Source organism: Perca flavescens, chromosome 6 (assembly GCF_004354835.1).
Source record: "Perca flavescens isolate YP-PL-M2 chromosome 6, PFLA_1.0, whole genome shotgun sequence".
NCBI classification, from domain to species: Eukaryota; Metazoa; Chordata; class Actinopteri; order Perciformes; family Percidae; genus Perca; species Perca flavescens.
In genome coordinates this window covers 19,597,067-19,611,924 of record NC_041336.1, presented here as the reverse complement: position 1 = coordinate 19,611,924, position 14,858 = coordinate 19,597,067, and the positions used below count along the sequence as shown (strand labels likewise).

Genomic DNA, 14,858 nt, shown 5'->3' with positions numbered 1-14,858 from the left:
TGAGACCTGGAAAATCACATATTATCACATATATTTGCTGGCTGTTAAATGCATTAAAAAGCATGTGATTTGAACACTAATAAGACAAAACATGATTTCTTTTCAGTTGTGTGCACAGGATCTGTTGTGGTGAAAAAAAAACCCCATAGAATATTAAATTAGAAATCCTAATGAAAGGAATATATTAATCTTGTAATTCAGAAAAGTGTCAAGCATTTCATTATTTTCTTCACTTCCAGGTATAGTCTAGCAGTAGTGTTTGATTTGAAGAGAAATGACTGTAAAGCTATCAGGTGTTACTGGTCTGCAGTGGCCCGAGTATCCTTTCCTGGTTGTGTTGGCGGAAAAAGGCTTTTCCAAACTCATAAGAACTGATCATAATGGCGCAGGCTGGGGCCACTTTGATCAACCTTGGGAGGAAACCTGGCAGAGAGACAACAGAAAAGAGGAGTGATTACATCCCATGTAGTTGGCATGTAGGTAACTATAATGACTCACAAAATATCACACAAGTATCTACCTGCAAGCAATCCACCGAAGCCGTCCTGCGCCACAATCCTGCTCATCACGCAGAAGGTGGAGGAGTCCTGACATGACACTTATGAGACAAAGACAACAGTCAACATCAAATGACACATTAACGCCATTCAAAAACGGAACACAAGTGATGTATTGTCAATAATGTAGAACAACTTTTTCTGTCTGAACATACAGCCCTGTCAGATGAGCTCAAGTAACTTTTCCTCAACACCACCTGTCATGCTCCAAATGTGTTGATTTTAAATGATTTAACCCATTCACATACAATTAACTTTAATGTAGAAAAAAAGGGATCATCTTATTCCACACTGCCTACCAGTATCGCTTATATATTCTGTGTCATCTTGTTCCAGCTCTTCATTGAGGCCATTTACACTGAGTGACATTTTAGCCCAAAACTCAAAATTCATCCTGGCATATTTGGTATTTTTGGGTTCTCTTATATTGTCAACTGAAAGAGAACATTGTCTTGGATTAAAGGAATCCAAGACAATGTTTAGAAGTACCACTTAGGGGAAAACATACCCCTGTTTGGGAATCGGCTAATGTACAACCTTTGCAATTGTCAGAAGCATTTACTAATTATTATAACAAAGAATGAATGTTGTAATTACAATTCTTTGCTTGTAGCTCTCCCAGCATCACCTGCCTTCTCGTTTTGACGACATCGAAAGGTAACGTTACAATGGACGCAATCTGAAAGAAATGGAAATATGTATGAATTACTAGATTACGGTTTACTTATGAATTGTGATATTTTCTGTTGAGTTGAAAGCCGAGCAGTTTCAGGAGACAAGGGGCAGATGCACTCACAGAGCCTGACAGTGCTCCAGATACGAAGGTAATGGTAAACGTAGGTTCACTGGTGTTATAATGTTCACACAGCCAGCTCTTGCCCTTCTCATAGTTGTACCAGTACATGGCTGAGAAGGGCACGTCTCGGAGGAGTGTGGGCCCCAAACCTCGCCACAGAGACAGCCAGCCCTCTGTTTGTACTGCAGAGCGGATGCAGTCAGTCAGCTCCCTGTACGACTGTTTCTGAGACTGCAGCTTCGTGCGGATCAGCTCCAGAGGGCTGATCACTGTCGCTGAACCCACTGACACACACACACACACACACACACACACACACACACACACACACACACACACACACACACACACACACACACACACACACACACACACACACACACAGAAAACGAGTTCAACCACATCTCTTGCTGCTGGACGGAAAAGGACAAAAATCATACCGTTGCAAAGAAAAAAACACCAGGTGATAATGACATTGAAGATCATTTTTTAGTTTGGTGGAGCATTTTACGATGTGTCGGACTACGTTTTCTAAATGAAATCTAGTGTAGGATGAAATTACAGAAATTCAGGACTGTATGGCAGAAAGTATAGATGGTTGCCCTTGGAAATTAAACCACCAGCATTATTAAAATACTGCAAAAAGGTAACCATGCTGAAAGGAGCTCTAATAATGCCTTTTCACCTAGTATGTTTTTGTCAAATATATATGCTCTATTCTGTAAACAATAATTGAATGCAGACCAATTGAACAGAGCTGGAATCTGTCTTGTTCTCTTGATGTGACAGCAGTCAGCTCACCTCTAGCGATAGCACCTGCTAGAAGAGGAGCCTCCTGAGCATAGTCTCCCATCCTGACCCTCAGCGCTGCACACAGCTGGTCATAGCACGTAAAGTAGATAACTGTAGCTGGGACTGCCATCACACTGGAGATAACACATATGAAAATTATCCACATATGCTTCCATCAAGATGATTCCAAGCAGGGAAAATGTCAACCACAAAAACACAACAACACCAATACATTAATGAATGTGAATTATTAAAGAAAATTCCATTATGACAATACTTAACATAAATCAATCTTTGGTAAACTGCCCTCAAAAAAACCTCAGGTGGTTTGCACTAATCTGTACAACTTCAAACGAACACTTTAATGAGTGCATCACCTGCCGGCTAAACGACTGTTGACCAACCACGTTTGCGCAATTACTCAACTCTAAAAGGAGAGCAGGAAGGATGAAGTGCAAGTGAGGGAATAAAGGAGACACAGAAGGCTTCACACTCACAGGGTTGGAGGTAGACCGCTCCATAATGCCTTCATTCCTTCATGGCGTACTATCTTGACGAAGGCATCCTGCAGAGATGCAAAGTGTAGAGTCAGTGACGTGCTGTTTGGCAGTCGGGACAAACAAGCTAGGGCATTTTTCTGACAAACTACTAACTTTATATTTTCTTTGGTAAAGAGAGAATGGTGCAATCAATGGGTATGTGAAATGGTTACCAGTGTGCCATGGAAGTGACCGGGGGCTTTGTACCAGGCCTTGGAGTTGCCGTTTTCACACACACATATGTGGTCCATAAGTCCATTGCAGTAGACAAAGCATTTGCCTGAAAGATATTGAAAGAAAAAAAAAAACACATTTAAAATTCACTGTATTAAAACATAAAACTAGACCAACGTGGTTCATATTCATTACCTTTGGGAAAGGGATTTTTCTGCGCTTGCAGTCTGATCTTCACAACATCCAAAGGTGTAACTGAAAAAAATTAAAATTGACATGAGCCTGAATGTATAAAATTAGGAACATTGTATTAATGTTGTTAAATGTGATGTCTTTATATGCAAATTGTAGCTCTACTGTACTTATATCATACACCAATGTTTGTACATGTTTTTGAACAGTGAAGTTTGCCAGGTGAGGTAAAACACAACATGACATTAGGGTTTCTGCATGTTGTAGTCATTATTATAGTACATCTTCATCAAATGTGCATTGTCCTGAAATAATAAAATAAATAAATAATTAGAAGCAAATTTTTGATTTTTGGGGTGTAGCACACCAAGAACATTTTTTTTTTAGATCAATTATTTATTATTTTTATATTTTTGAACATACAGAACATACAAACACAAGATACATACAACAAGATCAAAAACCCTCTCCCACCACCCACCCTCTGTGGTCTTGAGGAAAACAAAAACATACAAATAAACAAAAACAGATCCCACCTTGCCTAGTCCCTCTCCTCTACTTCTTGTGAAGCTGAGGTCATTTGGACTGATACCTGTGCTGCTGCGTTTTTCCATAGGTCTATAGTCGATGACTTGGCTTTGTTAATCCTTGCTGTAGAGAGCTCAAGCATAACTATGTCTAGGAAATACGGCAACCACTGTTTTATACAAAGCGAGTGGGGGAGGAGGACCCAGCGTTGAGCTATCATTTTCTTGGTTGCGGTTGCGCCAGCTAGCCAGACTTTCTTCTGTCTCCCAAGCAGGTTTAATTTAGAGTCATCATTATGTAACAAAACAATCGGGTCAGTACACCAAGAACATTTTAATACATTTTAAATATGATCCAGATAAGTAGTCCATCATGGTCACTTTTTTTTAATGAAAGTTCTATACAGCATAATACACATCAAATTCACATTATTAATTTTACTACAGCCATGTTCATTTATTGTTTATCTTCTGGGTTGGATTTTCCAACAACAAAGCATATAAATGCAATAACCTATTTTTTGTTAGTTGCCCCTCAGTTCTAACATTTTTGAGCTTATCATCAGCATTTAAACATACCACTTGAACAGACTTGTGAATTGTTTTGGCATCAGCTTCAATGCCACCACAAAAATGCTACTTTACTTTTAACAGAAATTGAAAAGAAACTGGATGTTCACTGTGGATTGCCTAAAATATTGCAAAATAGTATAGAATTGTATTAGCACTGCATTAGTTTTAGACCAGGTGTACCAACTAAAGTGTCAACTGAGATTAAGGTTTAAAGTCGTTTTAAGTAGATTTTCAGTATGTACTGAATTGAGTAGAAAACAGGAGGAAAAGTAAAACAAATGTTATGAGAAATAATGAAAAGTATTACATGAGCAAAAACAAGTAAAAACACCAGCCTAGTTCTTCAAAAGAAAAAAAAACTACACATAACAGATAATAAGTCTCTGTAGTATCTTACCAAACAAAGATGTGAGGATGGCTCCGGAGCAGGACGCCACCATCTGTTGGAGTGGAGTAATGCCATTACATGCTGGAGGAGCAGGACTGGTACCACTCATAGTTTTCTTCTTAAATACAAAGATACAGTTTGACATTAGACGTATTTAAATATGTACGTTAGTTATTCTGTATAGAAAAACTTGCTTTGCCAAATGATCTAATTAGCGGTCGCATAAACGTTAGTACGTTATTACAATATCATTCCAGGTGTTGTAACATTAGCTAGCCTAACGTTACATGAAGAGAGCTTTCTGGCTAACCCGAGTTTAACGTCTCCTACCTGCTAAAACGCCTCAGGATCAACGAAGTCTTCCATGAACAAACACGCACTCTCAGGTTGTTCAGTTACCCGACAGTACTCTTTAAAGGGAAAGCATAGCTCAACACGTGTTCAGCGTTATGTTCTTGACAGTTACCGAAGCTAGCTGTGTTTACATAGCAAACATTACGTGATGAAATGTCCTACGCAATATTAATTTGAGCAGAGCACATTCTTCCATTTACGTTACATCAAGGATAAAAAAAACAAATACACTTATAATGTATACAATGTTTTTGTGAATTAAGCAATTTTTCGAGATACATTTTTAATTATATATATATATATATATATATATATATATATATATATATATATTTTTTTTTTTTACAGCAATGTGGAAACATCACATTCAAACACAAAGAGGGCGTTTACTTATTTTCGGTGTTGCCAGGGTTGAAGAGTTTCCGAAAACAACTTCTCAGTTTTTCAACAATAACGTTCAGCAAAGACAGGTTATATAAGAATACAATCTGAATTTATTGTAATTAGAAAACTGCTGTGAATCTAAGGAAATAATCTATATTACCGTGTCTGGTCTGATACTGCTTTTAAACGTGACAGTGGTTACGTGACCGGAAAGTGTCAAACATGGCAACGTAGACTTCCTCAACCATTGGATTTAAAGCGGGAACGAGACGAAGCAGTCATCTAAAAAGTTTACTAACTTACAGCTGGCAAAACAGTTGTGAAACATCGTGCCAATGGATCGTTTGTGGTAATAAACACGCTAACACAACTCGTGTGCCGTTTATTAGTGTAAAATTACGGAATAATGTAGCTAGCTAACGTAGGTTGAGCAAAGCAGCTAACCGAAAAAACGGGGAAACGTCGAGGTACTAACGTTACGGTAAGACTGCATTTGAATGAGTAGCTAACCTTAACGTTAGCGGTCGAACAGCAAACACAAGGCTAACTTTACTTTGTTCATATATTAACTTTACTATTCAGGCCCCCTTTTTGCCTTACTGTTTATCTTCTTTGTAAATAACACTTAATTTGTTTACAGTAACGTTACACGGGACAAACAAGGATATCCTGGGCGTTGACTAAAGAAAGGAAGGCAATACAAACGTGTTTTACGCAATGAAAGAATAGAATGAAGCCGAAACGCATCCAGAGGCGTAACGTTACAGGACCCAAGTGGCAAGGTAATGTTATTATTTACAACCGTGTTACACTTGCTAAATGTTTGTATTACCATAGCCCGTTTCTTGTTTTCTGGTTGCATTTTAAATGTCCCATATTATGATCATTTTCAGGATCATACTTGTATGTACTTGTATGATTAACGTTACATGCTTTAATGTAAAAAAAAAAAAAAAAAAAGGTCTGCTTTCTGTCCCGAGAGTCAGAATTAAACATGGAGATGGAGATTCATTTTTTATGCACCACATATCTGGAAAAAACTGCAACTTTCAGTTATTTAAATCAGGGCTGAAGACTTTTCTATTTCTATATCCAGTAACGTTAAGCGTATTTGTTTATTTCTTACACTGCACTGTAACTTTTAATCTTGTATTTTATACCGTATTCTAGGGCTGGGCGATATGGAGAAAATCAAATATCACTATTTTTGGCCAAATACCTATCGATACTGCAACGATATTGTAGTGTTGACTATTGGTGCTTTCACAAAATATTTACACAATGAGAATTTTGATAAATAATCATTAGTAATGTGGATATAATGACCAAGTGGGTAAAGGCAAATAGAACAGTTACAACAGTCTGGTTAGTTAAGAAAATGACATCACTTTACTGTAATGCAGACTTTAAAACCAGGAAAATACAACACTTATGTCTTATTACCATATCCAAAATCTAAGACAATGTATAGTGTCATATCACAATATCAATATAATATTGATATATTGCTCAGCTCTACCATATTCTGAAAGCTGATTTATATATTCTTTAATTCATGTTTTTATGTAAAGCACGATTCATTGCCTTGTTGCTGAAATGGACTATTTAAAAACACAGTGCCTTGGTTTACTGTCTGTCTGATGTCTGTCTAAAGCTGTATTCACCCTCTGCCTGAAACCATCCGTTTTAGCACTTGAACCCTATATACATTATGTACAGTGAGGAAAATAAGTATTTGAACACCCTGCTATTTTGCAAGTTCTACCACTTAGAAATCATGGAGGGGTCTGAAATTGTCATCGTAGGTACATGTCCACTGTGAGAGACATAATCTAGAAATAAAAATCCAGGAATCACAATATATGATTTTTTTTTAACTATTTATTTGTATGATACAGCTGCAAATAAGTATTTGAACACCTGAGAAAATCAAGGTTAATATTTGGTACAGTAGCCTTTGTTTGCAAGTACAGAGGTCAAACGTTTCCTGTAGTTTTTCACCAGGTTTGCACACTGCAGGAGGGATTTTGGCCCACTCCTCCACACAGATCTTCTCTAGATCAGTCAGGTTTCTGGGCTGTCTCTGAGAAACACGGAGTTTGAGCTCCCTCCAAAGATTCTCTATTGGGTTTAGGTCTGGAGACTGGCTAGGCCACGCCAGAACCTTGATATGCTTCTTACAGAGCCACTCCTTGGTTATCCTGGCTGTGTGCTTCGGCTCATTGTCACGTTGGAAGACCCAGCCTCGACCCATCTTCAATGCTCTAACTGAGGGAAGGAGGTTGTTCCCCAAAATCTCGCAATACATGGCCCCGGTCATCCTCTCCTTAATACAGTGCAGTCGCCCTGTCCCATGTTCAGAAAAACACCCCCAAAGCATGATGCTACCACCCCCATGCTTCACAGTAGGGATGGTGTTCTTGGGATGGTACTCCTCATTCTTCTTCCTCCAAACACGGTTAGTGGAATTATGACCAGAAAGTTCTATTTTGGTCTCATCTGACCACATGACTTTCTCCCATGACTCCTCTGGATCATCCAAATGGTCATTGGCAAACTTAAGACGGGCCTGGACATGTGCTGGTTTAAGCAGGGGACCCTTCCGTGCCATGCATGATTTCAAACCATGACGTCTTAGTGTATTACCAACAGTAACCTTGGAAACGGTGATCCCAGCTCTTTTCAGGTCATTGACCAGCTCCTCCCGTGTAGTTCTGGGCTGATTTCTCACCTTTCTTAGGATCATTGAGACCCCACGAGGTGAGATCTTGCATGGAGCCCCAGTCCGAGGGAGATTGACAGTCATGTTTAGCTTCTTCCATTTTCTAAAGATTGCTCCAACAGTGGACCTTTTTTCACCAAGCTGCTTGGCAATTTCCCCGTAGCCCTTTCCAGCCTTGTGGAGGTGTACAATTTTGTCTCTAGTGTCTTTGGACAGCTCTTTGGTCTTGGCCATGTTAGTAGTTGGAATCTTACTGATTGTATGGGGTGGACAGGTGTCTTTATGCAGCTAACTACCTCAAACAGGTGCATCTAATTTAGGATAATAAATGGAGTGGAGGTGGACATTTTAAAGGCAGACTAACAGGTCTTTGAGGGTCAGAATTCTAGCTGATAGACAGGTGTTCAAATACTTATTTGCAGCTGTATCATACAAATAAATAGTTAAAAAAATCATATATTGTGATTTCTGGATATTTTTTTTTTTTTTTTTTAATGTCTCTCACAGTGGACATGAACCTACGATAACAATTTCAGACCCCTCCATGATTTTTAAGTGGGAGAACTTGCAAAATAGCAAATACTTATTTTCCTCACTGTATATAAAATGAGTCCTTTTATTTGAAGTCATTCCGAGTCTTAACAGTTGCTCAATCTGTTAAGAAAACGCATGCTGTAACCATTCCAAATGTAGAATAGTATAATGTAGTATGGGGGTGGCGCAGAGGATATGACCCATGTCTTTGGTGTGGGAGATCTGGGTTTGTTTCACACTGCAGTATATCCGCCAATGTGTGAGCAAGAAACTTAACCCCTAGTTGTTCCAGAGGCGTATGACCTCTGACATAAATACAGTAGCAATTGTATGTTGCTTTGTATAAAAGCGTCAGCAAAATGACATGTAACAAATATTTGACCGGATCAATGACTCAATTAATGATTAATCATTTATTAAAATGAATGTGGTTTTTATTTGTGATTGATCAATCAGTTTATTAGTGATTACTTATTCAAGCATTTCAGCTGAAATTTACCAGTGGACTTGTCATCTCCCTCTCTCATCCTGTGACTTCACTGATTGCCTGTTTAGGGAAAGGCGCCGGTAGTGGTGGTGACAACGCAGCCCTGAGCCAAGCTAAGCCAACATGTGTGTCCTCTACTGCTCAAGTCAAACCTTTTGCTGGGAAAGTGTTTTACCTGGATCTGCCATCAAACAGAATAGCAGAGACATTGGAGAATGACATCAAAAACCTGGGAGGGGTGAGACAAAAACACATTTTCCCTGTTTTATTTTTTTTGTTTTGTTTTTTTCATGTAACAAAACAAGCCAAACTTTTCAAATGTTTGTTTGCTTAATATAGGCAGCAGTACAATAACTTTGCCTTGATAAAGTATTTAGGTAAAATTGATTGCAGTTTTCGATACTCTTTGCTATTGACACATTTCGGTTTGTATTACCAAAAATGTATTTAGGTTGACTATCCATCCAACCCTGTAAGACACTGTTAACATACTCTGTGGGTTTGCATCAGTATAAAGGTTGTAAAGCTTTCCCTAAAATCATTATCCTGTTTTTATCTCGTTTGTCACTCAGACTGTTGAGAAGTTCTTCAGTAAGGAAATTAAGTATCTGGTATCCAACAAGAGGGAGGCTAGATATGTGCAGTGCCTCAGGCAGGACTCTCGTGTCCCCAGCCCGGACTCTGGCCCAAGTTCACCTCCCCCTCGAACAAACCAGCACCAGCCTGGCACCCGTGGGGACAACATCAAAAGCAAGTCTCAGGGCCAAACCGACTCTGTAAGTTCACTTTCATTGTTTCATCAACCGTAGTGCAGATATGTTTCTAGTTTTCCCTTCTTACCAGTGAAATTCCCTCCTAGATCATTTTTACTAAGTATGTCATAGATTTTCTTTTCCTTTTTTTTGTTGTTGCAGTTTGTTCAAAGTCGAGGGAAGTCTTTGGTGGAGAGAGTGGTGAAAGAGCAGGTTTGTTAAGTCAACACTTAGGAGTTTAGTAAGGAGTTTTAACTAACTTGTTTCTTTTCTGTGCTAATACACATTTGTTTGTTTTTAGGAGAGGGTGAAAATGAACAAGATCCTGTCAAATGCTCTGGAGTGGGGTGTGAAAATCCTCTACATAGATGGTATGTTCATGTTGTAAATAATGGTTGATATAACATTTGAATTCATAATGTAAATAAATAATGACTTTCTGTGGTTTTATTTCTTTTATGGCACATTCAGATATAATGGCATATGTTCAGAAGAAAAAAAAGATTGTCAGCAAACTGTGTCCTGCTGCCACTGCTGTCAAAATGAGTGTAAGATCAAATTCTTAAATATATAAAAGTCTAATCAAATTTTTGGATTGTAACCTTAAAAATGATTGGTTTTTAACATTGTTGAATTTAGTTTTTTTTTTTTAAATGCTTTTCCTGTTACTCTTTATAGGTCAAAGCTCAGTCAGAAGCAAAGCAAGGCTTTCAGAAATGCAAAGGTATAATGTAATGTAGCTGTCTTTTATTTTTTTGCATATTTTTTTTACATTTTTACAATACATGCTCACATTTTTAATTGTTGTTCCAGGGGGAAGGATCAGTAAACCGTTTGTTAAGGTTGAGGATTCAAGCAGGTAAGAGACCTAACACTAAAAGAAGCTGACATTCACGTGTTGTCTTCGAGTTGTTTACATCTACTGACTATGAGATGTTTCTTTTCCCCTCCTCAGACACTACCGTCCAATCTACCTCACTATGCCTAACATGCCGGAGTTCAACCTGAAGACTATTCCTCCATGTAGTCCTTTCTGTGTCGAGGACAAGGATCCTCCTGGGAACAAACAGCCGGGACACAGGTATGGGATTTCTTCTCTGCTTTGCTTTTAGCTAATTTATGTGGCCAGCACAGTATGTCATGCTTTCACAAGGACTACATTTTTAAAAACTTAAATATTTTAACCACTGGAACTACCATATCCCTCCCTAAAATTCCCCTTAAGGAGCTTCAAAGTTAAGTTTAACTAATGTTTGCACCCAGCTCCTTTTTGTATTTTTCAGTGATCTATATCTTTTACAGTATTGTTGTTTATTGATGTTCTGTTGACAGGGTTTAAAATGAACTTTTTCATCCACCAGCCACTCAATAGATTACCATTGTTTTTTTGGAGGTGATTGAAGCAAACCTACCAGCCACTTGCATATTTTCCCAGCATTTGGCTAGCAGATTATGCTAATTTTGAACCCTGTCTTTTCTCTAATTGTGTTTTGTTTTTTATACTGTGTGGTGAAGCTTAACACATGATTTTTCCACACTGTTTAAAAATACATCCTTTTTTTTCACAAATGTCTGCACTGTTTGCATGCTTTCCTACACATTATCTGTAAATCAGTCTGACACGTTTGGTATATTTTGAAATTTTGGGATATGAGTAGAATTTAGTTCTGTGGGTTTGAAAATGCTTGTCCCCACAATTTGAGTTGGTCCTGCTGGAGCGACCCATTGAGACAGGATTAAAATATATTAAAATGCAGAGATCCCAACTGTTTTTATCTTAGTTTGGTTTCATTTGTGCACACTCTGGGAACAGAGGTGTGAACGCCTCAGCCAGTGAAGAGCGACAACACGGCCGAAAGAAGACGAGAGACAAGAAACGAGGTGGCTACTGCGAGTGCTGTATGATCAAATATGAGAACGTCACCACGGTAAGTTATCACGTGTAAAAGCGAAAAACTGTCAATGCAATACCATGACTGTAATACAATAATTGATGGTAATGCCACATAAGCCAAAACGCACACACAGCACAAGGCATATATGTTTTGGATCCTACTATTCAAACATTAAAAGTGTATACTGCAGGGCTTACTGATGAAAGTAGTGCCAATATGAAAGCTGCAAAACTGCTCTTTATTTTGAAAGACTATATGGAGACGGCATTCTTGTCTTATTTATTTGACTTAATTTTCATTTGGGTCATAGCGTACTTAAATGTATCAAAGTTAACCGAGATAAAGATGTGTTTAGACATTATTTTGGCGTTTATTTTTATTTTTTTTTGGTAATTTGTTATGAAATAATAAATGTCCAACTCAGCAGCTGGTAAACTTGCAAACAGTATTAAGTAAAAAATGTTATGATGCTAGTAAGGCACTACTTCAGCCTTTAACACCTAGAACAGAGTGACATAAGGTGTATGGCAAACTGCTAATTAAAAAATAGCTAGATATGTAGTGTTGTACAATGATATTGACAATACTTCCTATACAGTCCTTTTGTGTAATAGTTTCACCTTAATTAAACTGACAAATGGATTTATTTGATATGTCTAAAAACCCTGATATGCCTAATTTTTTTTTTTTTTTATCAATCTAGGTTTATTTTATATTTAGTTGCCCATGAGTCAGAGGAAATTGTATGCTCAGTAGCTTCCACTGGACCGCTGTAATGCTCAATTGTTCAACTGAGGGATTTTTCTTTTATTTAGCATCTAAAGAGTGAACGTCACAAGGCTTTCTCCAAGAGTGACAAATACCTGGTGGTGGACAAACTGGTTTCAACTCTGCAGCACTGCAACTTTCTCCACATCAAAACTCAAGTTAAAAGGTAATTTGTCCACATCCCTTTTTAAAAAGTGTTCAGAAGAGAGAAATGCATGTGAAAATGTGTTTTTGACATAACTTTTATCTTTGTTTCATTCTATTCATGCATTTGTTTCTTTTCTTTGCTGTTAGACCAAAGTGCAGTGTTTCCTCTGTTCTGATTGTTCCTGGACCATGTGGGAAAACTGTGCAAAAACACAAGGGAGATCTTGATACCACAGAAGAAGAGCAGCACCAGACTCTCGATGGGCACAAGGGTTCTTATTCAGGACACACTTTAAAAATCAGATCAGATGCAGGTTCTGCTCCTCTGATTCACAGGGAGGGGGAGAAGAGGAGCTATTACACACACTCAGACAGATCCAAGCACAAATCTATTGCACGTAAACGGCCATGTAGGCCAAATTCTTTGACTTCTTGCTCTCAAAAACCTGAGCAAGCTCCAATTCCTCAGCCCAAGATGGAAATGGCCCCCTCTAGAGGTGAATGTCTTCCCTCCAGAGATACTCTGGTCAACAAGGTGGACCAAACAATAACTCAAGACATGAACAGCTCAACCTCTCACTTCCATAATGTGAATGTACAGAATGAAGCTTCTTCAAAATGCCTTGATGTTGAAACAAATCAACAAGAGGAGTCTGATAAGAAACAGGATTCCTTAGTGTATGAGACTGTTGAGGATGGAAACATATTGCCTGACAAAATGACTACAAACAGCCTCTCAGAAAGGGAAGAAGTGAGCCTTCCTTCACTAAGCTTCTCTCCGGTCCGGAAAATACAGAGGAGGGTGAGAGTTTATAAACGCAAAAGACGGAAAGCGAACCCACACGTTGAACAGGTAAAGCCAAGTGACATTCCCAATGACTCCAGGCTCAAACTTTGGGAACTTTTTCAGTCAAGTGATGACGTGGAATTTCTGGGCTTTAAGGACTAGGAAGTGAGGGGACTGAACTGAAGGGATGATCTGGACTATTATTGCCTTTTCCAATACTTGATCCAAATGACATTCTGTGCCGTGGACTATAGAAGCTACTAGATTTATCTTATCTTCAGAAACATCAGTTTAACTATGGCTGAGTGATCTACAGTGGCTTATTGTCTTTCACGGACGAATAAAGCCTAATTCTTTTCTCCATTTTGTTTCATATCCGATGAAAGGCAGCTCCTGATGTGCTGTAGCATTTTGTACACATCATTGTATAAGATAAAACTAACAAGCAAACGATGACATTCCTAATTCTCTTTACAATTAAAATAATTTTTTCTTGTGCTGCTAAAACTGGTTGAAAATACATTTATATTTAAATTCTAAACTCAGCCCAAAGACAACACAGAAGTTGGAAATTGAAGAAATGTATTTGAAACTAATATTGCCATAAAATTGGTCTTAAATGTACAGAATTTAGTGACATACCTACAAAGTATTAAGGAGGCATTATTTTAGACAGGGAACAGTCATTTGTATCACATGTATTTTTAAATAATTTCACAAATTTGATAACTTGCCAATTGAAAATCAATGAAATAATACTGTATGAATTAATTTTAACAGAAGTGTTTATTTTCATAGTCTCTGCATGCAGTCGTTTCCACTGTATGTGTAAAAGGAGCATTATATGAAAAAAAAGGCAGTTATCTGAAGAAAGGTGACTTGAATCTTCCTAGAGGAACAGGGAACTGGTTTTATATGTATACAAAATACATAAAGTGGTTGCATATGTCTTTTAATGTGCATGACCTGCAGGTTGCATGTGTGGTACTATGTATATGACATTTTAGGATTCTTCCTAAGTGCACTTTTCATGACCTGGCTTCACATGCTGTTTCTGATACATTAGCTCAGCTTCTTCTTTTCCCCGTATTTAGTGCATTAGCATAGTGCCCTTGTTCTCTCTGACTGCTCTTAAATGGATGCACTGGGTCAAATGGCAGTCTCTGTGCCTCTTATTAAGAAAAAGACTTGTTTTGAGGTACAAGCACAGCTGCAAATAAACTGGCAAAGGCAACAAAATGTCATTCATTATTTTTTTCTCCTCTCATACAGATTATAACCTGTTGCCACTGTGCTTTTATGATCATGGTGCACAAACTGTTCCTGCCTCATACATGCTATTGTATACCACACATTAAAGGGTCTGGCCATTATTTATACACGTTTATCTTTTGCAGGGTTGCAGGGGCTGGAGTCTATACCTCACATAGATAACCATTCACACTCAAATGTAGGCACCTTCTGTACAAAGTCTTTAGGCGAGGCAATTT

The 14,858-nt window shown here is 38.1% G+C and overlaps 2 protein-coding genes across 8 annotated transcripts; one reads left to right on the top strand and one right to left on the bottom strand.

Annotated features, from left to right (window-relative positions):
• Positions 1 to 153: 153 nt before the first annotated feature.
• On the bottom strand, positions 154 to 5,735 carry slc25a40 (solute carrier family 25 member 40). 5 transcript variants are annotated; one of them, XM_028580006.1, is made up of 11 exons: positions 5,437 to 5,735; positions 4,869 to 4,948; positions 4,548 to 4,656; positions 3,054 to 3,113; positions 2,858 to 2,964; positions 2,643 to 2,710; positions 2,155 to 2,279; positions 1,354 to 1,637; positions 1,155 to 1,236; positions 521 to 598; positions 154 to 423 (listed from the first exon to the last, which is right to left on the bottom strand). In XM_028580006.1, exons 3-11 carry the CDS (start codon positions 4,645 to 4,647, stop codon positions 290 to 292), a joined length of 1,038 nt encoding a protein of 345 aa, XP_028435807.1. In that variant the 5' UTR covers positions 4,648 to 4,656; positions 4,869 to 4,948; positions 5,437 to 5,735; the 3' UTR covers positions 154 to 289. The 5 variants fall into 5 exon arrangements, with proteins under 5 accessions (XP_028435807.1, XP_028435806.1, XP_028435805.1 ...); XM_028580005.1 differs by lacking the exon at positions 5,437 to 5,735 and adding an exon at positions 5,283 to 5,417; XM_028580004.1 differs by lacking the exon at positions 5,437 to 5,735 and having other exon boundaries at positions 4,869 to 5,066.
• Positions 4,559 to 14,753, top strand: dbf4 (DBF4-CDC7 kinase regulatory subunit). 3 transcript variants are annotated; one of them, XM_028579999.1, is made up of 13 exons: positions 4,559 to 4,636; positions 5,917 to 6,058; positions 9,088 to 9,257; positions 9,592 to 9,795; positions 9,934 to 9,984; positions 10,073 to 10,142; positions 10,243 to 10,319; positions 10,450 to 10,495; positions 10,585 to 10,630; positions 10,727 to 10,852; positions 11,585 to 11,699; positions 12,482 to 12,600; positions 12,729 to 14,753. In XM_028579999.1, exons 2-13 carry the CDS (start codon positions 6,007 to 6,009, stop codon positions 13,528 to 13,530), a joined length of 1,878 nt encoding a protein of 625 aa, XP_028435800.1. In that variant the 5' UTR covers positions 4,559 to 4,636; positions 5,917 to 6,006; the 3' UTR covers positions 13,531 to 14,753. The 3 variants fall into 3 exon arrangements, with proteins under 3 accessions (XP_028435800.1, XP_028435799.1, XP_028435801.1); XM_028579998.1 differs by lacking the exon at positions 4,559 to 4,636 and adding an exon at positions 5,305 to 5,757; XM_028580000.1 differs by lacking the exons at positions 4,559 to 4,636; positions 12,482 to 12,600; positions 12,729 to 14,753 and adding an exon at positions 5,305 to 5,757 and having other exon boundaries at positions 11,553 to 11,676.
• The last annotated feature ends 105 nt before the right edge of the window (positions 14,754 to 14,858 follow it).